Genomic DNA, 23,444 nt, shown 5'->3' with positions numbered 1-23,444 from the left:
GGGACCCTCATCTGCCTCCACACTCCCAGCTCAGAATAAAAGGAGAGGTCTGTGGGACCAGAGAGCAAAGGGGATCTGTAGCTGGCCCCCTGCCAGTTACTGTGGACACAGCAAAGCCCCAGAGAAGAGACAGCCACCAAGAGCACCCAGGTGAATAGGCTCAGAAGGTGACAAGGAGCTGCCTAAAGTGGCCCAAGGAGGCCTTTCTGGACTGGCTGGTAGACCAGGTATGCCCAAGACCCTAGCACATGGCAGGCAGGGGAGGAAACCCCCCAAAAGGCCCAAGCCCAGTGGAATGGTACTCAGAAGAAATTAAGTCAGGCTATCAAAATGAAAGAAAGTTCTAGTTCTCACATAGTCAAGGAAGGACTAGGAGTCATACTTGCTCTGGCATGGATGCAGTCCAGGTGACTTCCTTACCTGATCAGGCATTTGCATCCTCTACTAACAATGGCAGGTCCTATACCCTGTCCTCTGAATTCCTGCCCCTATCCCCTCCCAGTGTCCAGTGAGGAGCCACAGTTAGTATCAGCCCAGATCACTGTTCACCAAATCAAAGTAGGACCAGCCTCCACCTCTTATTGGTGTCAGAATGAGACAGGACCCCAGACCGAGCTAGGAGGGTGGGCAGGGAACTGTTGGCTGGGATTCACCTAGGATTTCTGCCTGTCTCTTCCACCAGGCGAGCAGCACTGTGGAGGTGGGACTCTATTCTTACCCACCACCACATCCCAGGAGCCCAGCGAGGGCACACAGCAGATGATTAGTAAATATTTGTTGAATGAATGAGTAGCTGAGTAGCAGACAGAGCCCCAGGCCCCACCCAGGGCCCTGCCCCAGCCCAGCTCACCTGGTACCAGGAATAGGCCCGGTCTGCTGGGTTGATGAGGATGGTCAGGATCTTGGCTTTGGGCAACAGGGCGGCTGCCCGCCGGGGTGCCACTTCAGAATCAAAGTAGTTGGCGCTTTTCTCAAAGTAGAAGTCAGAGGTGGTGTTGGAGGGGATGGGGAAGAACTCCATGTACCTGCAGGAAGCCCAGAGGGGGTGCTCACAGTCAAGACTCAGGAGGAGGGGCCTGAGGGATACCGCACAGAGGACAGGTATCGCTGGGGGTCGCACTTCCGAAAGCAAGCAGGGCACATCGCTCCCAGCCAAGCAAGAACTCGCTCCTGGCAGGGATTCTAGAGGAATGGCCACTTGGCACTCTCCCTTTCTGGAAATCCTTGAGGCGAAAAGGATCTGAAGACTTATGGGTGTGATATGGGTTACAGGCATGGGAAGTTGTGTCTCCATCCTAAACAGATGCTCCCAGAGTAAAACTGACAGTAAACAGCCACTAGGGGGCGAGCTGGGACTCGGAGTGGCCAGCTTTCTGAAAGAACCTCCCAAATCCCACCCGGAGTGACGACCATCCACATGAATCCTTTAGTACTATTTATAGGTTGAAAACCCCTCAGAAAATGAAATGAACACTCCAGACTCCCAATAGGGGCGCCTACTCATGAAAAATAGAGGTACATTTTCAGGGATTCATGGGAACCAAAGCCCACAAACAAGCCTCACCCTAATCAAAGTGTAGGATTCCCTACTCTAACCAGTGAGACAGGAGTTCTCCAGGGTGGTCCCAGGGGTGTCCTTCATCAGAACCACCTGGGAACTTGTGAGGTTCCTGCAACCACCCTACAATATCTACAAAATCAAAATTTGGGGAATGGGGCTGAGAAATTGCACTTTCTCTCTCTCTCTCTCTCTCTTTTCTCTTTCTGAATTTTCTTCATAAAGTGCATCTTTCTGTCTACAATCCATTGTAATACTTAAATCAAGAAAGCTCTGAAAACAGAGGCTTTCCCCCTATGTTTGTAGCAGAGCCATTTGGCAGCAAAACCTGCCATTAATCTTACTTGGTATAAATATTTACATACTTTGCCACAGACATATTGATGTATTTGCTAATGGGGTGCTGCCCCAGACCCTGCTGACGGTGCTGCTAAAGATATGTTGTCACAGCACATCACCTCTGCAATCTGAAAAACGCTGACTTCCAATAATACATCTGGCCACGATAGGCTTGTTTTTTTTTAATTTTCATTTTTTAAAAAATATGTTTTTATTGATTTTTTGAGGGTGGGGGAAAGAAAGAGGGAGAGACAGGGAGAGAGAGAAACATCGACTGGCTATCTCCACACACATCCTGACCGGGGATCAAGCTCACAACCCGGACATGTGCCCTGACCGGGAATGGATCAGCGACCATTTGGTGCGCGGGACGATGCTTGGACGATGCTTAACCAACTAAGCCACACCAGTGAGGGCCACAGTAGGTTTCTTAGATAAAAGGTTGTACACATATTAGAGATATATATGGAGGGACAGGTAGGTAAGTAGGTAAACAGATGAGAAATACACACAGAAAAATACCAAACCCCCCCCCAGAAGAATGGCCATAATCTCTCCACCTCGGTAAACCACTGACATAAAAATAATAAACAAGAGGAACACATGTATAAGATAAGAAAAACAGTAGAGAAAGATGCAAACTGAAAAATCAGAACATAAAACCATCTCCACACTGCGCCTACACCCCAAGGTAACCTCTGGTAGGAAGCTGCTATATTAACCACCTCCCTAGGCGACTCCCTGAAGGCTAGCGAGCTGCCTCTAAAGGACCCACAGGAACACTCTGGCTCTCTAGTCAGCCAAACACAGTGGGACAGGCAAGCTCCCGGGTCAGAACACTTGGATTTTAGCCCCTGCCCTGTGTCCAGCTCTCGGGACCTTGAAAGAGTTCCTGTCCTCCTCTGGGACTCAGGATGTTTCTGTGCAAGCAAGGGAAGGGCTGGACTCTGCCTTCCAGCAGCCTCTGACCCCGAGCAATAATGCAGAAGGGCAAAGGGCTTCCCCGTCGAGTGTCCCATCCATGACAAGGCTCCAACACCATGACTCTAGCGTCACCACGCTCTGTCCCTGTTTGCAGGAACTTAAACTGTGTGTGAGCAAGCACCAGCTGCTTCCTGCTGTGGCCACAGTGGACTCCTCCCAGGCAGGCTCTTCGACAGGCTTCCCCTCCTGCTGTGGACAGAAAGGCCCACTCACCAATCAATGCCTTTGTGATAGTTGTGGCCGTTAAAAAACTGGATCTCTTCAAAGGTCTCCGAGCTGGGGTAGTTGCTGCTGAGGTCCGAGTGCATGCCCAGGAACTGGTAGAGGGCCGTGGTGCCTGCGGGGATGGAAGGAGGCTGAGACCAGGGCCCGGCCCCCAACACAAAGATGGAGTCTGAACCCTGGGTTCCAGTTCTAGCTCTCCACTATTCACTGCGAGATACTGGGATAGTCCCTCCCCTTCTCTGGGGCTTCGTTTCCACATCTATACAATGAAGGAATTACACTAAATCCAGGATGGCAAATACATGGCATGCAGGTGACACCCCAACTCCTGCACCCACTGCAGACATCACTAATCCACCACAGGATTCTTCATCATTAGATGGGGACTTGGCCTCAAAATCCTTCTCACCACTGTACTCCAGTGGCCACATCCAACTCATGACAGCCTCCTCACAATCCCAGAACTAGATCTAGGTTTATGCTGGGCCCTTCTAGTTCTGGGCCTCTGTTCTCTCTGGAAATTGGGAGGAGCTCAAAGAAAAGGGAGCCCCAGACCCTCCAGTGTGTTAATGTGAAATTCTTAAAGGGCTAAGAAATCTGGCTCCAATGCCTCTTCTTCTGGGTGCCCTCATGCACACCCCCTCCCCTATTCGACAGCACGGGACCTACCCCCTCCTCCTTCAGAGAGTTCACTCCTTTCCTGTGTGTGAACCTCTGGTTAACACGCTATAATGAGAGGCCCCAGCACAGGAGACTTTAGACTTTGGTGATTAAGATTGTTACCTCGGGTCACAGAGACCACGGTTCAAGACCTGGATCTGCCACTTCCTAAATGAATGTATTAGAGGAAGTCACTTAACTTCTCTGAGCCTCCAGTGTTTTGCTACAAAATGAGAATATCCATTTGTGCCTTATAGAGTGTGGCTCGCAAATACTTAGCAACCACTTTTCCCTCCTGTACTCTGGCAAACATGACTAACTGATCACATGACCAAGGGATCAAAGTCCTCTCTGCACTGAACCAGTCTTGCCTGGCACTGCTTGCACCTGCCGAGCAGCTGATCTGGGCTTCTCTGCCTAGACTTGGAGACTCCCAGGACACAGGAGAGCTCCTTGAAGCTGTGGTTCAGGACACATTGAAGAATTCCTTGTGTACCCTCCACCCTGTTCCCATCCCCACACTGATAGGCAACTCATGTTCACCCCAACTCTATTCCTACTTCCTGGGAAAGAGGGGAAGGTTATCGGGGAATGGGACCAGGGCAAGGTAGTCCCCAGAATTCTGTGGCTGAGACAGTGGGCAGTGGGGGAGGCTGGTGGAGTGGAGAGACCTGCCTGTTTTCTGGGGGCCGATGATGAGGAGTTTTGGGAAGCGGTCACACGTCTTCTCCTTGGACCAAATGTCTTTGTGGCGTTTGTCCTCACAGGGGTCCTAAAACAACAGTGGAAGGGATGTTAGGGGGGCTCAAGAACCCGATGAATGGACTCCCATTGCACATGGACTTGTAGCTCTTTCAGCCCTAACTGTATCCCCATGTCGGGACACTGGGCTGCTGGCAGGCAGGGACCATTTCTGGTCAGTCCTAGCAAAATGCTCAGCACAGTGTCTGGCACACACAGGAACTCACAAGTGCTTGGTGAGTTTAACTGCCTGAGATAGTCTCAACCAGGGGTCAAAAACTTTTACTATAAAGTTTAGTAAATCTTTTGAAATGTTTAATAAACATTTTAGGCTTGGGGACTCTCCAGTCTCTGTAGCAACTATTCAACTCCACTGTTGTAGCTTGAAAGCTGGCAGACAGTAAGTGCAAGAATGGGTGCGGCTGGGTCTCAGTAAAACTGTACTTACAAAAATAGACTGGGGTCAAAGTTTGCGGACCTCTGGTCTGAGCTAAGAGCATGTCATTAATTCCAGCTTCAGTTTCTAGTTTTTGACAGTCCCGAGGGGTAGACTCCCCCAAGAACTGTCCTCCTTCACCCTCCAACAAGTCCCCTTTCCCACGGCTCAGGACCTGCTGGAGTGAGGAGGGCAGAAAACACTGAGAGTCTGACCAGGCCGGGCAGTTGCTTTCTATGGTCACCTACATCACAGTCGCTTACGATTTCGTGCTGCTGCGTTTTCAGAGGCTGTGCATGAGTGTGCATGCTTAGAGGTCTGTGTGGGAGGTATACACACACATATGCATGAGAAAAAGTGAGTGCACCCATGCTGAGGAGCAAATGTGCACCTGAGTTTACACTCGAGAGAGAGGCTGAGGGTGTGAGGGTTGAGCCCCTGAGCCCATGTCTGAAGTGTGCGCCTGTAAGCAATGGGCATTCCAGCCCTGGACAGGCCTCCAAGCTCCTACCCACTACCCACCTGCCAGAGTGGGTCCTTCTCCTCAGAGAAGATCTGGAAGTACTTCTGGGCCAGCTGCACGGGGGGCAGCGTCTGCAGCCGGAGATTGGTCCAGGAGTGCAGGAAGCGCACCAGGTGCTTAAAGGTGTACAGGCCCAGGCGGTCATTCCCGTAGTTGGACAGGTGTGTCATGAAGATGCTGATCTGCTCCAGGAGAGGGAGGTGGGAGGCAGGGGCTGGTCAGCTTCTGAGCTGCCTTCAACCCACTTCCAATCTTCTGGTCTTGCTTCAGGTTGAAGGGCCATTCGATGACCAGTCCAAGGTTCATCGGGGCCGTAAACAAATTCGCAGTGTGATCTTGGGGTGGACACAGCCAGGGGAATGCAGATCTGGCTGACTACCAACTATTACAGCCCTGAAATGGGGAGCTGACCTACTGCGCAGTTATTCGGGTGTCCTGTTTTATTTTTTTGGTGGTGTGGTGGAGTGTCATGTTTGGAAGATAAGGAATATTCAGTTATCCCATGAAACTAAATACCACCACCACTTGACATCTATTTAACATCTTGATACCTATATTAAAACATGAAGGATTATTTCCACTTTACAGATAAGGAAAGAGAGGCCCAGAAAGCTCAGGTGAGTAGACTAAATATATTATATATAGTTTATATACACTCTAATATATTACTAGTTTACTATGTATATTAACATGTATTTATATATTTATACACACACACCAAGACTGGAGAGAGAGCATGGGTCTAGTATTCTAACACTATTATACTGAAGTGCAAAAGTATAAAAGGAAAAAAGAAAGCTCAGATTCTCCGCCCAGGGCCACACTGCAGAGCAGGGATAGAGCCAAGGCTGGAGAGTGGGTTTCCCAATTCCAGACCCTCACACCTGCTTTACACCCCCTGCTCCCTAGGCCCCGGGAGGCCTGACTCCTAACCACTAGCCGAGGCTGTGAAGCACTCACAGGATTGAGGAGCACAGTGAGGAAGAGCTCGCCCCCATTGATGATCTTGTCCAGCTCACTGGAGCCACCAGGGTACTCATTGTAGAAGATGGTGTGTGTGAAGAGGCCACAGGTCTGCCGAGGAAGGACCTAGGGATGGAGGCAGAGAGGAGCTATGGCACTTCCAGGAATGGATGGCAGTGGGAGGACTCTTTCTCAGAACAGTCAGGGTGTCCCCTATGTGATAGCACAGCCCCCATCCTTGGGGGTCTTCTCCCACAAAGACCCACAGCCAATGACACTCTCAGGTGAGCCCACAGGCCGGGCTATTTTACAAACTTCACTGCTATTCTCTGTACGAAATGAGCAGACTCAAAAGTAACAGAGATGGGCTACTGATAATGTTTCTGGAGACTTGGTCTGTTTGCACAGTGAGGGTCCCTGACCCTGTCTGCAGCAGCTCTCCCAGTCACGCTCTGCCACTCCTGTACCAGCATTAGATGCCTGGTAGCACTCTTGGTCACACATTAGTTTAACCGTGTATTATCTGTCTTCTCCCATGAAACTGTGGGCTCCAAGAGAGCAGATAACTCTCCTTTTTTTTTTTTTTTTTAATATACCTTTACTGATTTCAGAGAGAGGAAGGGAGAGGGGGAGAGAGAGAGAAACATCAATGATGAGAGAGTCATTGATCGGCTGCCTCCCACATGCCTCTGACTGGGGATCGAGCCCACAACCCGGGCATGTGCCCTGACAGGGAATCAAACCCCAATCGCCTGGATCCTAGGTCGACGCTCAACTGCTGAGCCACACCCAGCCAGGCTCTCCTGTTTTGTCACCACCTCATCCTGGAGTTAATTCTAGTACCTGGTACTGAGAAGGTTTGTGGGTTGGCGAATGGATGGATGGATGGATGGATGGATGATGGATGGATGGATGGATGGATGATGGATGGATGGATGGATGATGGATGGATGGATGGATGGATGGATGGATGGATGGATGGATGATGGATGGATGGATGATGGATGGATGGATGGATGATGGATGGATGGATGGATGGATGGATGATGGATGGATGGATGATGGATGGATGGATGGATGGATGGATGGATGGATGGATGGAAGAACCTAGCCTCCCCACTGCTGCTCCATCTGGGCTGACAACTCATCCTTCCAGTGGCTCAGGCCAAAAACCCTGGAGTCATCCTTGATTCATCTGTCTCCCACACCCAACATCCAACTCATCAGCGGATCCTGCTGGCTCTAACTTCTAAGTAAGTCCAGAATCTGATCCCGTTCCAACACTGCATCCTGGTCCAAGCCACCACCATCTCTTGTCTGGAAGACTGCACCTCCTAACTGATCTCCTGTCTCCCACTTTGTCCCCAACAGTCTCTACTCCACAAAACAGCTAAAATGATGGAAATCCTTTTAAAATATGTCAGATACTAACAGCACGCCATTCAAAACCTTCCCATCTCAGACTAAAAGCTAAAGTGCATCCCACAACTCCTTCACGCACCATCTGGCCCATCACCCCTCTGACTTCATCTCCTGCTACCTGCCCCTCACTCGCTCCCCTCCAGCCACACTGGTTTCCTAGCTGGTCCTCAAACACACTCGACAAGCCCTCCTCGGGGCTGAGAACTTGCTTTCTCTGCCTTGAATGTTTTCCCTCACATGGCCGCAGGGCTCACTCCCGGGAAGGTCCTCCCCTACTTAAACCAGCGCATCCTCTCCCCTGCCCCGCGCTCCACCCTCCCTGCCCTGCTTAATTTTTCTTCACGGCACTTGTCGCCATCTGACCGTTACTTTACTTATTTATGAGCACACTGTCTCCTGCCACTAGAATGTCAGGTCTACGAGGGCAGGGACTTCTGTATCCCCAGTGCCTAGAAAAGAGGTGCACAGTTGAAACTCATGAACAATTTTAAGTGAACAAATGAGAGACAGAGGCCTGTCTCTTTAAAGAATGTTTACCCCATCACCACAGCTAAAAAGGAGCCCATGAAAGGGGCAGACCAGCAGCTGAGAGCCTCAGATGGCAGAGGAGGAAGCAGAAAGTGGCCTGAAACCCCCAACCAAATCACCAAAACTGTGCTTCCCAGGTCAGTGTGTGCACACCCGCCCGCAGCTGCAGGGCCCACTCACCATGATGCCGTTGTGGATGAAGCCACGGCGGTAGCGGGCCGGCTTCAGGTGGGGGTACTCCTCTGTGCTGGTTACTCGGATGCTCCACACCTGCTTCCAGGCCTCGTACAGCTGCACGTGCACAGGGTACACGCCCGAGTGATGGGGCGCCACTGCGTATCCCATGTCTGTGGGAATGCCGTGCTCCTGGGGAGAGGAGGGCCAGAGCAGGGTAAGCGTGATGGTCTGTCCCCCTTGGGGCCTTATTTCCCCTTTGCAGGACGGGAGAGAGAAATCAGAAGCTAGAGCAGCAGGGCAGTGGGTCCAAGCCCTGGTGGTACAGATAGGGAAACTGAGGCCTGGGAGGGAAGGGGATGTGCTCAGAGTCTCCAAGTAAAGGACTGGCCAAGCTTGACTCTAGCTCTCAGCCCAGTGTCCTGCCCTCCAGCACCCGGGAGTGGGGAACAAGATGGGGCTTTTCCTGCCTCCCTGAGCCTCAAACTGGCTGGTGGGCCCAGGCTGAGCTAGCACCAGGCCTCATTCCCTCCTGGCTGAGCACCTCCTCCAGCTTTCTGGAGCCTCCCGTTCTAGCCTGAAGAGAAGAGCTTGAGCTCAGGAAACAAACAGGCCTGGGTTTGAGTCCTGGCTGGACTCTCATTAGCTGGTGTGACCTCCCTGAGCTTTGCTTTCTTGTCTAAAAATAAGGCTATCGATACCTGCCTCTTGGGGTCTCTGGGAGGGTTCCATGAAACAGTGGCTATAAAGATGTTAATAAAAAGCTGTCAGACCACACTGTGAAAGCAGCCAGAGGCTGACAGTCGGACCCCAGCCCAGCCCCTACCCCTCCCGGCTCTGCCCTGTAGGGAATCTTACTCACGACAGCGAACTTCTTGTTCAGGGCCATCTGCTCAGCGAGCACAGACTGGTTGTGGAAAAGGTGGGGCTGCATGTGGCTCCACATGTGGGGGAACCACCAGAACTCCTTCACATAGGACAGCAGCAGGTCGTCCCCAGCATCCTCCGCGTCAGTACCTGCCGCCCAAGCACAGGCAGCTCAGCCTTCCCCCGCCACGAGGTCCTCTAACCTGGACTGGTGCGCAGGGACGGGAGGAGGCACATGGCCATGCCCCCCCACACCCCAAGAGCTTGGAATAGTTGCCTGAGCTACATAACAGCCCAGGAGCAAAAATCTATACATTTCTGTAATTTCTTAAAATCCAGTAACATTTTCAAGTAGAAATAGTGCAAATCATTTTAAAAGGTGAGGGTGAGGGGATGACAGGAGGGAGGGATGCTTCCCCAGGACAGCACAGCCTGAGGCCAGGGAGACTCATGGGAGCATCATCCTGTTGTTGCTGTCCCCAGTGGCCTCTGCCTGCGGCTGTGACTGTTCTGTGAGCTGTTGGTTAGAGGGGCTGGGGGGTACAGGGGTCAAATGTGCCCCTAATGTGGCCCATCAGCCCACCTGCTGCCCCATGGCACAGTGCTCTGAGGGTCTGGGTGTGAAGGCCCTGGAAGTTGCTAGTGAGGGCACAGCCAGGCACACTTACCTGTGTGGAAGAATTTCCCTGAGTAGCCCAGGTTGAAGGTGAAGTTTGGGATGTGTGTGCGTAGTTCATTCTGTGTATCAAACAGGGCCTAAAACAGGCAGGAGAAAGAAAGGGGTGAGGGGAAAGCCAGGAGCTCCTGCTCCTCCCATTGAGGGCCTGGAAGTGTCCTGCAGCTACAGGACCAGCCAAAATGTGTGTGGGGCCTGGGGAAAAAGAAAGTGTGGAACTCCTACCCCAAAATTAAGAATGTCAAAAAGGCAACAGCAGAGTATTAGACGTTGCACAGGCCCTTCTGAGCATGGGGCCCTGAGTGGCTGCGCAGGTCCCACACTCATGAAGCCAGTCCCGTGTGGCCACCTACAGTAGGCTTCTGGCAAGAGAAGTCCTAGCCTCTAGACTCTAGCCCGGCTCTGTTGTGTGTCCTTGAGAAGGCTTTGTAACTTCTCCAGGCCTGTTTCTCAAAGCGTAAAATGGGCAAAATATCATCTCCCTGATGGGGCTCTTGGAAGAATTAAATAAGATACTGCATGTTGAACTGCCTGACATTTGGTAAATGATGAAAAATGGTGGGGTCGTGTGTCTGTCTGTGGTCACTGCCACTGTAAGCTCCAAGTCTCTGCCTGTCAAATGTGTAGGATTTCTCCTCACAGGAGAATGCAAGGCAGATGTCAAAGGGCCATGACCTCTGCAAAGATGTACTGGGCACCCAGCAAAGCAATGTTCCCATGCACAGCACGCCCAGTGCTTTGCAAGTCAATGAAGGGTGTTGACACTTCTGAAACAAACGTACAGTTGTGCTCTGGGGTCAAGACTCAAAAAACGTCCTTGCATGACACACAAGGCTGCTAAGAAACCTGCAAGGGCCTCCTACCCGAACACTTTGCAGACTCAACATCCTGGCCCTCCTGGGCCACCACTGGCATCTTACCATGGCCACACACTGCCCGGTAGACACACACGCTCCAGCTGGGTGGCCTCAGGCAGTTACTTCAGGTCTCTGAGCCTCAGTGCCCTGCTCCGTAAAATGGGATTTACGACAATGCCCACCTCACAGGGCTGCTGTGAGGATCCGATGAGGCAATGCACAGGAAGGCCTGAGCCCAGAGCCTAGCCCTGGCCAAGCCCTGAATAACAGCTACTTTTGGTGTTATTTAAATTGCACTTACAGCCAGTACTGCGCCAGTCTCTGAAAGAAAGGCTCAGTGTAGCCTGTGCTTGGAACTGAAAAAAAAAAAAAACAACTCTGTCCTTTTTGACTCACAAGGACATTTAAGGCAAAAGGGACCCTGGCTGGTGAAGTGCGCTGCAGTCTGCACTGAGCTATGCGAATGGCAGAGGGAGCCTCTGTTCATATTCTTTTACAGAAATGGCTACAAACTGCTAGCATTCCTCCCACTCTAAAAATGGGGAAAGTAAGAACCAAGAGCAACCCCAGGGTTCATGGGGGACAGAGTGAGCCTGGAGCCTGGAGCTTGGTTTCCTCATGGGGTCAACCCTGGAAAGACCTAGGTTACGGCAGGAGACAGCATGGCTGGGCCACCAGAAGATGGTCCTAAGTGAAATCTCAGGAGGAAACATGATTCATAAAGCAGATCAAAGCAAAGCTGCCCTGTCCCAGGAAGCTGGAGCCACAGGGCTCAAAGCCTGGCTGTCTGCACATGCCCCCTCACACCTCACCTCAGCATCTCTGTGAAATCCTAGGATGTCAGAAAGTAGCCTGAAAACCTCCCACCTACCCCACCTGTCATTTTATAGCTAAGGCTCAGAGATGGGAAAGGACTTGCCCAAGTCACCCAATTAGAGTCTAATTGGAACTTGAACTCAAATCTTGATTCCCGAGACAGTGCCTGCGCCCCAACACCTCCTAGGGAGGTGAAAGGAAGAGTAGAGAATTTACTCTTGACCAAGGCAGGAGGGTGACCCCCAACCCACCCCACTCCCACCTCCCAGCCTTCCTTCCAGGCCCCACGGCCAATCCTAACAGTGAAATCAGAAGGATGGAGGCAGCACAGACAATCTGAATCACTCAGGGAGAAAAGCATTCCTCTTGGAAGTCTCTTCTCCAATCCCCCTAACATCAAAAAGAAATCTTGGTTTGGTGCTAATATGTCTCTCACACTTGCTAATCCCTTAGAAGAGAGGACAGGCGGTCAGAGGCAGTAGTATCTCAGCAGAATTTAATCCCCTGGCTTTGTTTTCATTGGAGCTACTGTTTTGGTTGCTCTCTATTTATGGCAACCAATACTGATTTCCCCATTTACACTAGTGAGGGCCTTTCCTTTGCAAATAACTTTGAGTAAAATAGTGAGCAGATGAAAACTGTATTTTAAAGACTGCTTAATGGTCTTAATTTGCAGGCTTCTCTTTAGTAGTGAGTGGTGTGTAAAACTCCGTGGATTACAAAACACCTGCACACAGGGTTTAGTTTGGTAAACACGCTACGACTTACACATAGGCATTCCTCTGTCTATCCAGACCTCAGTTGAAATATGCCTTGTGTATGACTCAAGCTCTAGTTCTTGTTTTAAGAGTTTTGTAGGAGCTCTGACACTGACATAAACATTTTTGAGAGTTAAAAATCATGTTTGGATTAAAAGGCGGATGAACAACCCTGCACTGTTGGGTTCCCATCTGTGTCTCCATGGCTGGGTCTCTTCCTCCACAGATACATTCTTGAGCTTCACACTCCAGATCCAAAATTCCTCCACAGTCAATAATACTTCAATATACAGTGCTACCTCGGTTTTCGAATGTAATCCGTTCCAGAAGACCATTCGAGTTCTGAAACATTCAAAAACCGAGGGATCAACAGCCGACAGCTAGGCCTCAGGATCTTGCCCTCAGTGGAAGCCATGTGGCATGTTCGACTTCCGAGGCGTGTTCGAAAACCGAAGCATTTCCGTCCAGGTTTACAGCGTTCGTAAACCGAAATGTTCGCCAAGGGAGACGTTCGAAAACCAAGGTACCACTGTAATTTTAAATGATACTTGCTTCGAATAAGGCAATTAACTAAACCAACTGGCCAAGGAAGGGGGACTAACAGTGCGGGGGAGATGCAGATGGCAAAGTCCTGATGGAGTACAGGAAGGTCTGAAGGTGGGCGGCCCTGCCCTAACCGGTGTGGCGCCTGGGCCCTACCTTCACATCCTCCACCTTCATGCGCGTGCCCTCCTTGCCCACGAAGATGTCATCGATGTCCACCAGGATGTAGCGGTCCAAAGGCAGCGAGAGGCGCTTGCCAGTGAGGAAGGCCACAGCGTCCACGAAGACGAGCTTGTGCAGCCAGAAGTTGAGGTTGTTGCCGAACAGCACGCGCTGGATGCCGTCGTGGAGGCCCAGGTCCTGGACCACAGTGGCGTGCAGGGCGGCGTGCAGGCCGGCGTCGGCGCCCAGGTGCGGGATGGACTCGGACGAGCGCGTCTTGGCCAGCAGCACTGGCTCGTAGGTGGAGTGGTTGGACTGGAACACGGTCCAGTCCTCGCCAGGCAGCACGCCCTTCTCCACCTCGCTGGGCCGTGTCACATAGAGCAGTGGGGACCTGGGGTTGATGCTGCAGTCCTTCAGGCCCAGGTTCGAGTGCAGGAACAGGGGGAAGCCCTTGAGCTGCGCACTTAGCAGGCTGTTCTCATTGGCCTGCAGTCGAGGTGAGACAGGGAGGGGAAAACAGAGCTGTCATGTCCAGAACCCCAAGGGACCAGGAATCTCAGGTGTGTAATAACAGTAATGTCGCTCACCTTCATGGAGAGCTCGCCACATCTCTGGCCCTGTGCTAACTGGCCCATGCAAACCAAGCTTCACCTGTCACGTAATATACTAGCTAACACGTATGCTGTCCTTACCAAAGGCAAGCGCTGGGTTCAAGTGCTTTGCGTGCAGGGCTGCTAGTAATCCTCGGTGGCCCCTGTGATGGAGGCATTGCTATCATTCCCATTTTACAGATGGGGAGAACGAGGCCCAGAGAGGCTAAGTAACCTGTCCATAATCACAGAGAGGTCCAGCAGCAGAAAGTATGGGCTCTACCACTAGACTGCTTGGCCCTGGGCAAGTGACATAACAACCTCTCTGTGCCTCAGTTCCCTCTGCTATACAATGTGACTGAGAATTCGGTAAATAGCTCAAGGGGTGGTGGAGAATGGTGAGTGCAATGCAGGCAAAGTGCTCAGAGGAGAGCAGCGGCATCACCAATTGCTCATTCAGTCCTCACATGAGCCTCAGGAGGAAGGATCCTCTGTTACCCCACTTCTCAGGTGAGGAAACCAAGGCTTGAAGGGGAGTGCAGCCCTCAGTCACACAGTGGTCAGGAAGAGCCAGTGTGCAGCCGTAAGTCTGGTACTAGAGTCCATATACCTGACTACCAGGCTTTGTTTCCTGGGGTTTCCAAACTGCTTTTGCCACACAAACCTTTCTTCAGGAGCAATCTGAGGTGATGCGAGTGCAGACGAGATCAAAGAGTAGGTATCTACTGGGGGTGCAGGGACAAAGATACCCCATCTCATAGAATTCCCAACCCTCATATACCCTCAATATTCCCAAGGCCACCCCCTCACAGGAATCCAGCTCCCTGTATTTCCCTGCTCCTCCCAGGGTCTGCTGCTGCCGCCCAGCTCCCTGGGATCCTGCAGACAGTACCCCAAACCTCCACTTCTCCTCTTCCCTAGGCTCACAGCCCCTGCTCCTACACACCATCTCTCACCCTCCCAGCCACCTGCCTCTAGATATGGTACAATTTGTCTTTGTCCCTGTGCCAGTTCTATGCTGTCTTCTTGGCCTGGCAAACTCCTACTCATCCTTCAAAACCCAATGCATATACCCTCTTCTCTGCACTGGCCTCCCTGGGACCATGTGAAAGCCTCAGCTATAGCACTTTTTACTGTGGAGGCTGCATTTCTGTTCAGGGTTTCTCTCCCACCCCACCAGTCTGTATGCCCCCGAGGGCAGGGGCTATGTTGTTTCCACCTTTGGGTCCCCAGTGTCCAGCACAGGCTTGACACCATGTGGCAGCAAACACATATTTGATGAGCAACTAAATTTTTAAAAAGGATAAAAGAGGAACAGACAGATCTCCAGTACCTGGCACATGACAGCTGTTCAATACAGGTTTCATCTCTTCATTCCACAACTATTCATCATGCCAGATACTGTGTTTACTGTCAGGGATGCAGTGAGAAAAAAAGGACAGGGTCCTTGCCCTCATGAACCTTAAAGTTGAGCAAGGAAGAGACAGCATTCAAAGTCGCCAAAATAAACATAAAACTTTAATGAGGAACGTGTTACACAGAGGAGGTTCATAGTTCTAGAACAGTAGATAACTGGGCATAGTCAACCAGGAAAGGCCTCTTGGAGGAAGGGACTTTCCTGGAGAAAGGGACCTGAAAAATTAGTAAGCATTACCTAGGGGAGAGGTAGAGGCCAAGTTCAAAAAACAGCAGGTGCTAAGGTAGGAGAGGGCTCAGCAAAAGGCCAACAGAGTGATCAAGAGAGGAAAGGAGACAGACAGAAAGGTCAGCTGGGACCAGACCTGCAGGACCCTGAAGGCTGAAGTGGCAGTGGGAAGCCATCAAAGACTCCATCAAAGGGTTTTGAACAGAGGGATAACAGGCTCAATTTGCATTTTAAAAAGACCCATCTAGTTGCGGTGTGGAGAATGAGTGGGGTGGGGCAAAGCAACAGTGGACAAAGGCACCAAATGAGGCTGGAGAGGGAGGCAGTGGTGCACAGGGCCGCCCTGGAGAGCTGGCCAGGTAAGCACTGCACAAGGCACTCAGCTGTGCCCCAAGGTGGAGCTGCATCTACCCAGAGGGTGCCTTTTACTATCTCCTCCAGCAGGAGTGCTTTTCCTAATTCCCACAAAGGCTCTGCAGGGCCCTGGCCTTGTAACCAAGATAAGCAGGCGCATTTGATGTTATCAGTTAGCAGGAGTACCTGCCAACTCCCACACTGTCCCAAGCCAGCCTCAATGCAGAGCACCCCATCCTGAGAGGCCACCTCCCCCAGCCCCAGTCTCCCCACGACCCCTAAACCAGCACTGATCAAAGATTAGAACTGCAAAGACGGTAGGGGCCAGGGACATTTCAGGACCTGTCCCTCACCTGCCCTGGCCTGGGAGGTCACACCAGACCATAGGCACTGGGGGATCCCATTTCAAAGCCCCGACCCTGAGCTGACTGCCAGGCGCTGGCAGCTCAGCCAGCTGCCCAGCTAGGGGACACTGAAGAAGGGAAACAGCCAAGTTGCTGACTGTCCACTCCAGTAGGCAATGAAAGGAACCGGCTGGGGAAAAGAATGGAGAGTAAGCCTCAGCAGCACAGAGCTGACCCCCATGGCCAGCCTCACCCCGAGGGAGGGGAACCCCTCCTGATCCTCAACACTGAAGACCCACTCAGGAGACACTAAATCTTCCAATGGGGTTGTCCAGGCAAAGGAAGGAAGCCCTGCTCCAGGCACTGGGACACCCAGTACAGACTCAGTGACCAGCTGATGACTTTGGGAAAGTCCACGTGTCCTCTCCAGGCCTCAGGTCAGCTTGCTCTGATATGCTCACCTATGGCTGGGTTAGAAGCCTTGAGTGTGGTCGTCAAATCTTGGCTCTGACTTACTAGCTGTGTCACCCTAAACAGCCATTTAACTTTTTAATGTTTCTATTGATTTTAGAAAGAGAGAAAAAGGGAGAGGGAGAGGGAGAGAGAGAGAGAAACATCGATGAAAAAGAAACATCCTCTCGTGGGGATTGAGCTTGCAACCCAAGCATGGGCCCTGTCCGGCAATCAAACTGGTGACTTCTTGGTGCATGAGACAATGCTCAACCAGTTGAGCCACACTGGCCAGGGCCATTTGACTTTTGAGTCTTCCTTACCTGTAAAGGAAGTGCCTGCTTCACAGGGTAGTTGTGGAAATTACATATGGTAAGACAAGCAAAGCAATGAGCTCAGTGTCTAGCACATAGTAAGTGTGCAAAAAAAGAGGTCGGGTAGCCCTTGTCATTCCTAGGAACTGGAGCTACTGGTGAAGACCTGCTCCCACCCTTAAAGGATCTCATGTGAGCATAGGACTCAGACACAAGACAGTGCTACCACCAGCTGCTTGCTGGACACAGAAATGACACAGCATGACAGCTGCCATTTATTGGGCGGCTACAGGTACCAGGCACTTTGCTAGTGTTTCCTACCCACTGTCTTGATTTATCTTGGTCCAGTGAGGCAGGAGCTGTGATTGGCCCCACTTCACAGATGGCTTGAGTAATACCCTGTCCAAGGTCACTCTGCTTTTAAATGACAAAAGGACCTAAACAAGAGTCTGGACTTCTCTGCCCTGCTCTCATACTGACCTGGGAATCCAGTACCAGTGGGAAATGGAAAATGAGTCTCCAGGTCCCTGAGGTCCATAAACAGCTTGGGTTTGGCCAACCCAATGCACAATGAATGGTGAAGCTGGCCTTGCAGAAAGAGCCCCCCCCCGCCCCCCCCAAAAAATGTAGCCTGACCACCAGAGGGCGCCCATAAGAGTAGAAAGTCATAGGCCTCTGCTCAAAACCAAGCTGGGGGGGTGGGGGGTGGGGGGTCTTGTCTTAGGCAATGGGGTAGAAAGAACAGGAAGACCTGGAATTGCCACTGACCCCAAAGTGACACTGAACACGTCCCTGCCCCTCCCAGGGCCTCGTGTTCACCTGTAGAGCAAGGAATGGGGCTAGACAAGATCCAAGTTCTCTGTTGACCAATTGTGCCAAATGACCCAGCCAACTGCCTGGTTTCCAGAGACTGGGAATTCTGTGCACTGGATGTGGCTTCTGATGCAAATTCTACTAAATAAATGGTATCTGAGGTTCCTGGATTCGTTGCTCGATGGCTAAGACTAAGGCCTCTAGAGACAGACCCCTGGGTTCAAACCCTAGATCTGTACTCATTGGAGGTGTGAGCATGGGCAGGTTTCTTCCCCCTCTTTGCCTCTATCTCCTTCCTGTTAAATCAGGATGGTATCTACCTGGCTTGGAGAACGGGTTATGAGTGTTCAATGAGTTAATTCATGTAAAGCATACAGGACAGACAGGGCATGGCTCTGGGTGAGCACTCAATAAATGTCAGCCATTCTGACATTTTCAGGCCTGCGGCTCTGACTCGATCTTAATGAAGTTCATAGCAAGAAAGGGAACAGAGTCCAGGAGAAAAGAAGAAACAGACAATGAAGACGGTCTGACTTTATGCCACTATAAAGCCATAAACCAGGTCAGCATTTCCCGGAGGGTGCTCTCTGATCAAGAGTTTTGTGATCAAGCCAGTTGGGGAACAAATCTCAGCAGGTTGCTCTACTGCAGGACTTCTAAAGGCCTTCGAGTCCTTGGCCCACAAAACCTCTATTAGTGGCAGAGCATCCTGCTGCATTAACGCATGAAAGAACAGCTGTGGGAAACCTGTCATTATGCCAGGCTCCTCCCAGCACAGGGCCAGTGCCCAGGGGTGCCCATGAACCCCTGGGGGAAATGGTCATCCGACAGTGGACATGGGCCACTTCTGTCCCACCTCCTGCTCCCCTCACCGCTCATGCCAAGCAAGAACCTGCTTCAGGACACGTGCTTATCTTCTCCTCTTCCGCGAAGGCCCCTTGCACAGAGAGGGCCACAAAACTCCCTCCCTCACTTCCCTCCAGTCACTTTATCAAGGACAACTCCCCTGGCCATCTATCAAAAACAGTCTCAACCGCCAAACCCATTGCCTCCGATGCCCTTGCCCGGCTGCATTTCTTTTTGAAGTTATCACCACCTGCCACATGGTATGTTTATTTGTTCACTGTCTGTCATCCACCCTAGCCTATGGCACTGAAATGTCAGCTCTGTGACAGCAAGGACTTTGCACATTTTGATCACCATTGTGTCCCCCAGCACAGGGCCTGGAACATATTAAATGTTCAGTAAATATTTGCTGAATTAAGGAGTGAATGTCCCCAGGCATCCAACTAGAGTCCCAACCAGTGCCTGCTTTCACCTGGCAGGTCAGAGTTCCTTGGCCAGAGGCTCTGGATGCCCCATCCAGCTGTCCCCAACCTCCCCCTCCCCAAGGACAGCTTCTCCATGATACTTTCAGCAAGGACTCTGATCCCAGCAGTCATTCTGAGTGCCCCACAGAGCCCAGAGCAGCTCACCTGCTCACTGGGATTTCTCTCTCCTCTTTCTCTCAATGCAAAACGACTGATTGAGGAGGCATATACATTCCACACTCCACCACAGCCTAGAGGAGAGATCTCGTGATCCAGAGCCCAAAAATCTCAGTCTCGGTTTAAGTCCTGGCTCTCCCACTTATAGGCTGCACAGACACATATACATAACTTAACCCTCCTGAGCCTTGATTTGCCCATCAGCAAAATGGGGATCACATACCCCATCCCTTAGGAGAACTGCCATGACAGGTTTTCAGGACCCTAGAAGAGCATATCCTCTGCTACCTCGCACCTTTCCCCAGGGTGTCCTTCAGGCAAGTACCTGCTATGTGCCAAGTCCCATGCATGGCAAGCAATCCCTCTGCCATGTGCTCCTAATAAAAGCGAATCCTTAAAAAGCACTTATTAGGCACCAGGCACAGAATGCTCCACATGCTTTATATATACTCCTCATTTAACCTTCACAAAAACCCTGGGAGTAGGTGCTACCACTACATCCATTTTACAGATAAGAAAAGTCACGCACTCAGCTAAGGATGTGGAGATGGGATTCAAACTCAGCTGAAGCCCTTAACTGCTTGGGGACCCTGCTCCCTGCGTACCTTGAAGAAGCCGATGATGCCCACGCCGTAGGCCACACAGTACTTGTCCAGCAGCTCCCGGTTCCAGGCATCCAGGTTCACGTACTTGAGGATGTTCTCATAGATGATGAGGGCAAAGCGGCCGCGGCCCTTGTCGGTGAGCGTGGGCATATCCCCCTTGCCCGGTGCAATCTCTGTGCGGTACTTAAAGCGGCTCGACTCCAGGATGGCCACCACCTCCTGGCCCAGCTGTGAGTAGAGGCTCTCCACAAACACCAGCACCAGCGGGTCCGTGCGGGAAGGAGTGGCCGCCTGCACGGGCTTGAGTGGCAGCAGGCGGCTGGGGGCCACAGGCGGTGGGTCCCCACAGTCAGGCTCGGGGGCGTCCGCCGAGGGCTCCAGGCCCCGCTTCCAGCCATATAGGTAGTAAGCGGAGACAAAAACGCTGAACAGGCAGAAGATAAACAGCAGGAAAAGGACAGCCTGCGGGGACACATGCCGACACAGCCTGCGGAGGCGCGCCAGGGTGGGCATCCTGGTCCCCGAGACCTTGGCCACCAGAGGCCCAGCCTGCCCTGGCCACCCCAAGGCCCCACGCAAGAGGAGACACCAGAGTTGTCCACTGATCAACAAATTCACAGACACTTAGCAAGGGAGGCGCTCAGTGGGCAGCAGGAGTGGAGGACCCGGGCCACCGGCCCTTCCTCCCAGCCAGGAGCACAGTCCACAGGCTGATTGTGCTCCTTCCTTCCTCCGCGCCCCTTTATGTCACCATGGCAAACCCCCACGTGGTCCCGTGCACAGCAGAAGTACCCCAGGGCGTCAGGGCCTCCTGGGGGGGCCGGGCAGTGGGCAGGAAGACACTGGGCAGGTCCGGGGGTGCCGCATGCCGCTGGCTTGGTGGGGCCCCCAGGGCCAAGGCTGTGGAGAGAAGAGCCAGAAGGTGAAGAGTCAGAGTATGGGCTTTAGGGAATCCGCTGACAGTAGACGCACAGGACCTGAGCTAGGCAGGCCCAAGTTCAAGTACTGCTGCCCAACCTGGCTGAATGATCGGGGAAAGCTCCTTAATCTCTGATCGTCAATTCCCCCATTTATGAAATGGGGCTGCCATTAGTACTCACCTCACAAGACAGGCTGAGGGATTAAGTCTAACAATGTGTATACACCACTTACAGCAGCACCTACCAGCATCTGGTGTCTACTAGGGCAGTTGCTATTTATTATAATTATCAGTGTCTGAGACTAGACCAAGAAAACTCCAGAAGCAGGAAGAAGCGAGACAATAAACATTTCCCAGGCCTGGGAGCTGGAGGTGGAATTCTAAATCATGACTGAACACCATGTCCTCACTGTCTTCCTCTCAATTACCCACAGTGCTTCCCCCCATCTCTCTCTCTGAATGGTCCCAGCAGTCCCAACCGACAGATGAAAAGACTGAGGCAGAGCAGCCAAGCCAGAGCCGTGAAGTATCAGTGGCTTAGCTGTGAAATCACCACCTGCAGCACAGGGTTGGGGCCAAGGGAGAACTGAGTGAATCAGTCCAAGGAGCTTGGCACTTAGGCAACACTTAAGAAATGGCAGTTGTCACTACTTGCCCCAACGCAACAGGCATCTCTTAAGCTCAGGGCACATGCCACAGGTACACACCAGGATGCTGAGCTTGACTAGGGATAGGCAGGCAGGGCCTCTGTCCACGCAGGCAGCCAGAACTCTGGGTTCCAGCCTCCCCCTTGGCCGACTCCTGACAGGCATGGCACCTGTATGGGTTTCCCTGGAGAGTTAATGAAGACCACTCACCCACATCCACTACACTAAGGCCCCAATTTTATCACCCCAAATAATACCCCCCCATCACAGCCCTCTAGTCTCCCTTCAACATGAATGAAAGCAGCTACTGAAAACTAGCAGGAGAGCTCCCCAGGGCAATGGGGATGGAGACAGGGAGAGTGGGTGTGAGGGCCTGGCTTGGTGCAGCCAGAGAGGGAATATGAGTCTCAGACATAGACTTGGGAGTGAAAATCTTCAGAGTCCCTCCCAGCTCCAAGGCTGTCCAGGGTGTTCTGCATGGGTACAGCATACCAGAGACCCTGAACTTCTAGGAACTTATCCTAGAAGTGGTAACTGCAGAAGTGTATAAAGATTTCCCCGCAAAAATACAAACCCAGTGCTATTTATAATAGTGAAACATGTCATTCACGATAGCAAATGCCCAACAACAAAGGACTGTCTTTGGCAATTACAGCGCAAGCATGTGACGGCATCCCGTGAAGGCAGCCATGTACAAGACATCAAAGAAGAACATTTACTGACACAGCAATAGAATTACCATATACATTGTTAAAGTGGGAAACTTGTATGAAACTGTATGCACTGTCATATTTGGGGTAAAAATTTTTATGCATAAGCCAGAAACTGGTACTAAATCCAAAAAAAGTTAATGATTATCTCTTGAGTTTTTATTTTCCTCCTTTTGTTTTTTTTCCTAAATTTTCTACAACAATCATTTATTATTTTTGTGGAAATAAGAAAATAAATATTTTAAAAAGATGTGCTCAGAAGCAAGGGGAAGACACATCTCAGTCGCCAAGTCTGCTCCCAGTTCTGCCATAATGTGCTGTGTGACCCCGAGCACACCTTGACCCTCTCTGGGCTTCCTGCCTATTAGAGAGGGGCTTGGGCCAGATGATCTCTGGGGGCTCTTTCACCTCTGATGTCTATAATTCAGTCTTTACTATAAGCCAACACCAAGGCCACCAAGAAAACAGGCACCTACAGTGCAGGAGGACAAGTGTGACAGTGGGGAAGAGAGGGTGTTTGAGAGACCTGAGGGCCACCTAACATCCCTGGAGTGGGGAAGACCAAGGAAGGCTTCCGGGAGGAAGTGGTAAGAAGTGGGATCTAAACTGACCTGAAGAAAAACGGTTGATCAGGGGTAGAAGAAGGAGGGGCACATACCGCAGCCTGGAGTTAAGGGAGTGTGGGTAGTTTTCCAGGGATCCCGAAGTTCCAGCTGACAGCAGGCAAAAAGGGGCAAGTTTCCTGGGCAGAGTCAGGAGGGCTGGGTGACTGGTCCTGTTTATACCTAGGTGCACCTGTGTCCTACTTCCCACTGATAAAAGCAGCCCTCTGCCCTGCGGTCACAGTGAGCCCCACCCCTTGGCCCGGGGCCAGGACAGGAGTACAGGTGGGGAGGTAGAGCTGCCTCATGCCATTGAAGCATGAAGCCACCGAACCCCACTTCCCTTGCAGGCCTGGGCCCTGTGGTCACTGTCCCTCGGTCTACTGCACTAACAGCCTTTCAGCATGTGTGGTAATGATGCAACCAGTAGCGTCTGGTAGACACAGACCCTTGTGGGAATCAGATAACATTTTCCCATCAAAAAATGTGCACATCCTGGAAAATGTAAGGATTTCAAGAAGTCCAGACCCTGTGACCCCAACCTATCCATAAACCTAAAGCCCTAGGCTAATAGAGCCTAATGGTTAATGTGCAGACTGGAGCCAGACAGCTCCAGTCAAACCCTAACCCACCACCCAGTAGTTGTGGAATCCTGGGCAAGCTAGTTAACTTTTCCGTGCCCCCATTTCCTAATCTGTAAAATAGGAAAACTTGACATACTTCGCAAAG

General features: G+C 51.6%; 1 protein-coding gene across 8 annotated transcripts in view; it reads right to left on the bottom strand.

The window, feature by feature from the left end:
• Positions 1–23,444, bottom strand: part of NDST1 (N-deacetylase and N-sulfotransferase 1) — a 54,317-nt gene that overhangs the window by 6,010 nt on the left and 24,863 nt on the right. For 7 of the 8 annotated variants that reach the window (XM_081134234.1, XM_081134232.1, XM_081134231.1 and 4 more), the window contains 10 exons: positions 19,838–20,737; positions 13,227–13,721; positions 10,089–10,176; positions 9,416–9,570; positions 8,560–8,745; positions 6,427–6,555; positions 5,466–5,648; positions 4,442–4,538; positions 3,095–3,218; positions 851–1,025 (listed from right to left, as the gene is read on the bottom strand). In XM_081134234.1, the coding sequence (XP_080990360.1) occupies positions 851–1,025; positions 3,095–3,218; positions 4,442–4,538; positions 5,466–5,648; positions 6,427–6,555; positions 8,560–8,745; positions 9,416–9,570; positions 10,089–10,176; positions 13,227–13,721; positions 19,838–20,350 (2,145 nt within the window). In that variant the 5' untranslated portion in view covers positions 20,351–20,737. Of the gene's footprint in view, positions 1–850; positions 1,026–3,094; positions 3,219–4,441; positions 4,539–5,465; positions 5,649–6,426; positions 6,556–8,559; positions 8,746–9,415; positions 9,571–10,088; positions 10,177–13,226; positions 13,722–19,837; positions 20,738–22,771; positions 22,792–23,444 lie in introns of those variants that run through there. The other variant, XM_081134238.1, reaches the window with a different exon arrangement.

The sequence above is a fragment of the Miniopterus schreibersii genome, assembly GCF_964146895.1.
Source record: "Miniopterus schreibersii genome assembly, chromosome: 4".
NCBI lineage: Eukaryota > Metazoa > Chordata > Mammalia > Chiroptera > Miniopteridae > Miniopterus > Miniopterus schreibersii.
The sequence above is the reverse complement of the archived record's forward strand: the minus strand, read 5'-3'. Positions and strand labels throughout refer to the sequence as shown.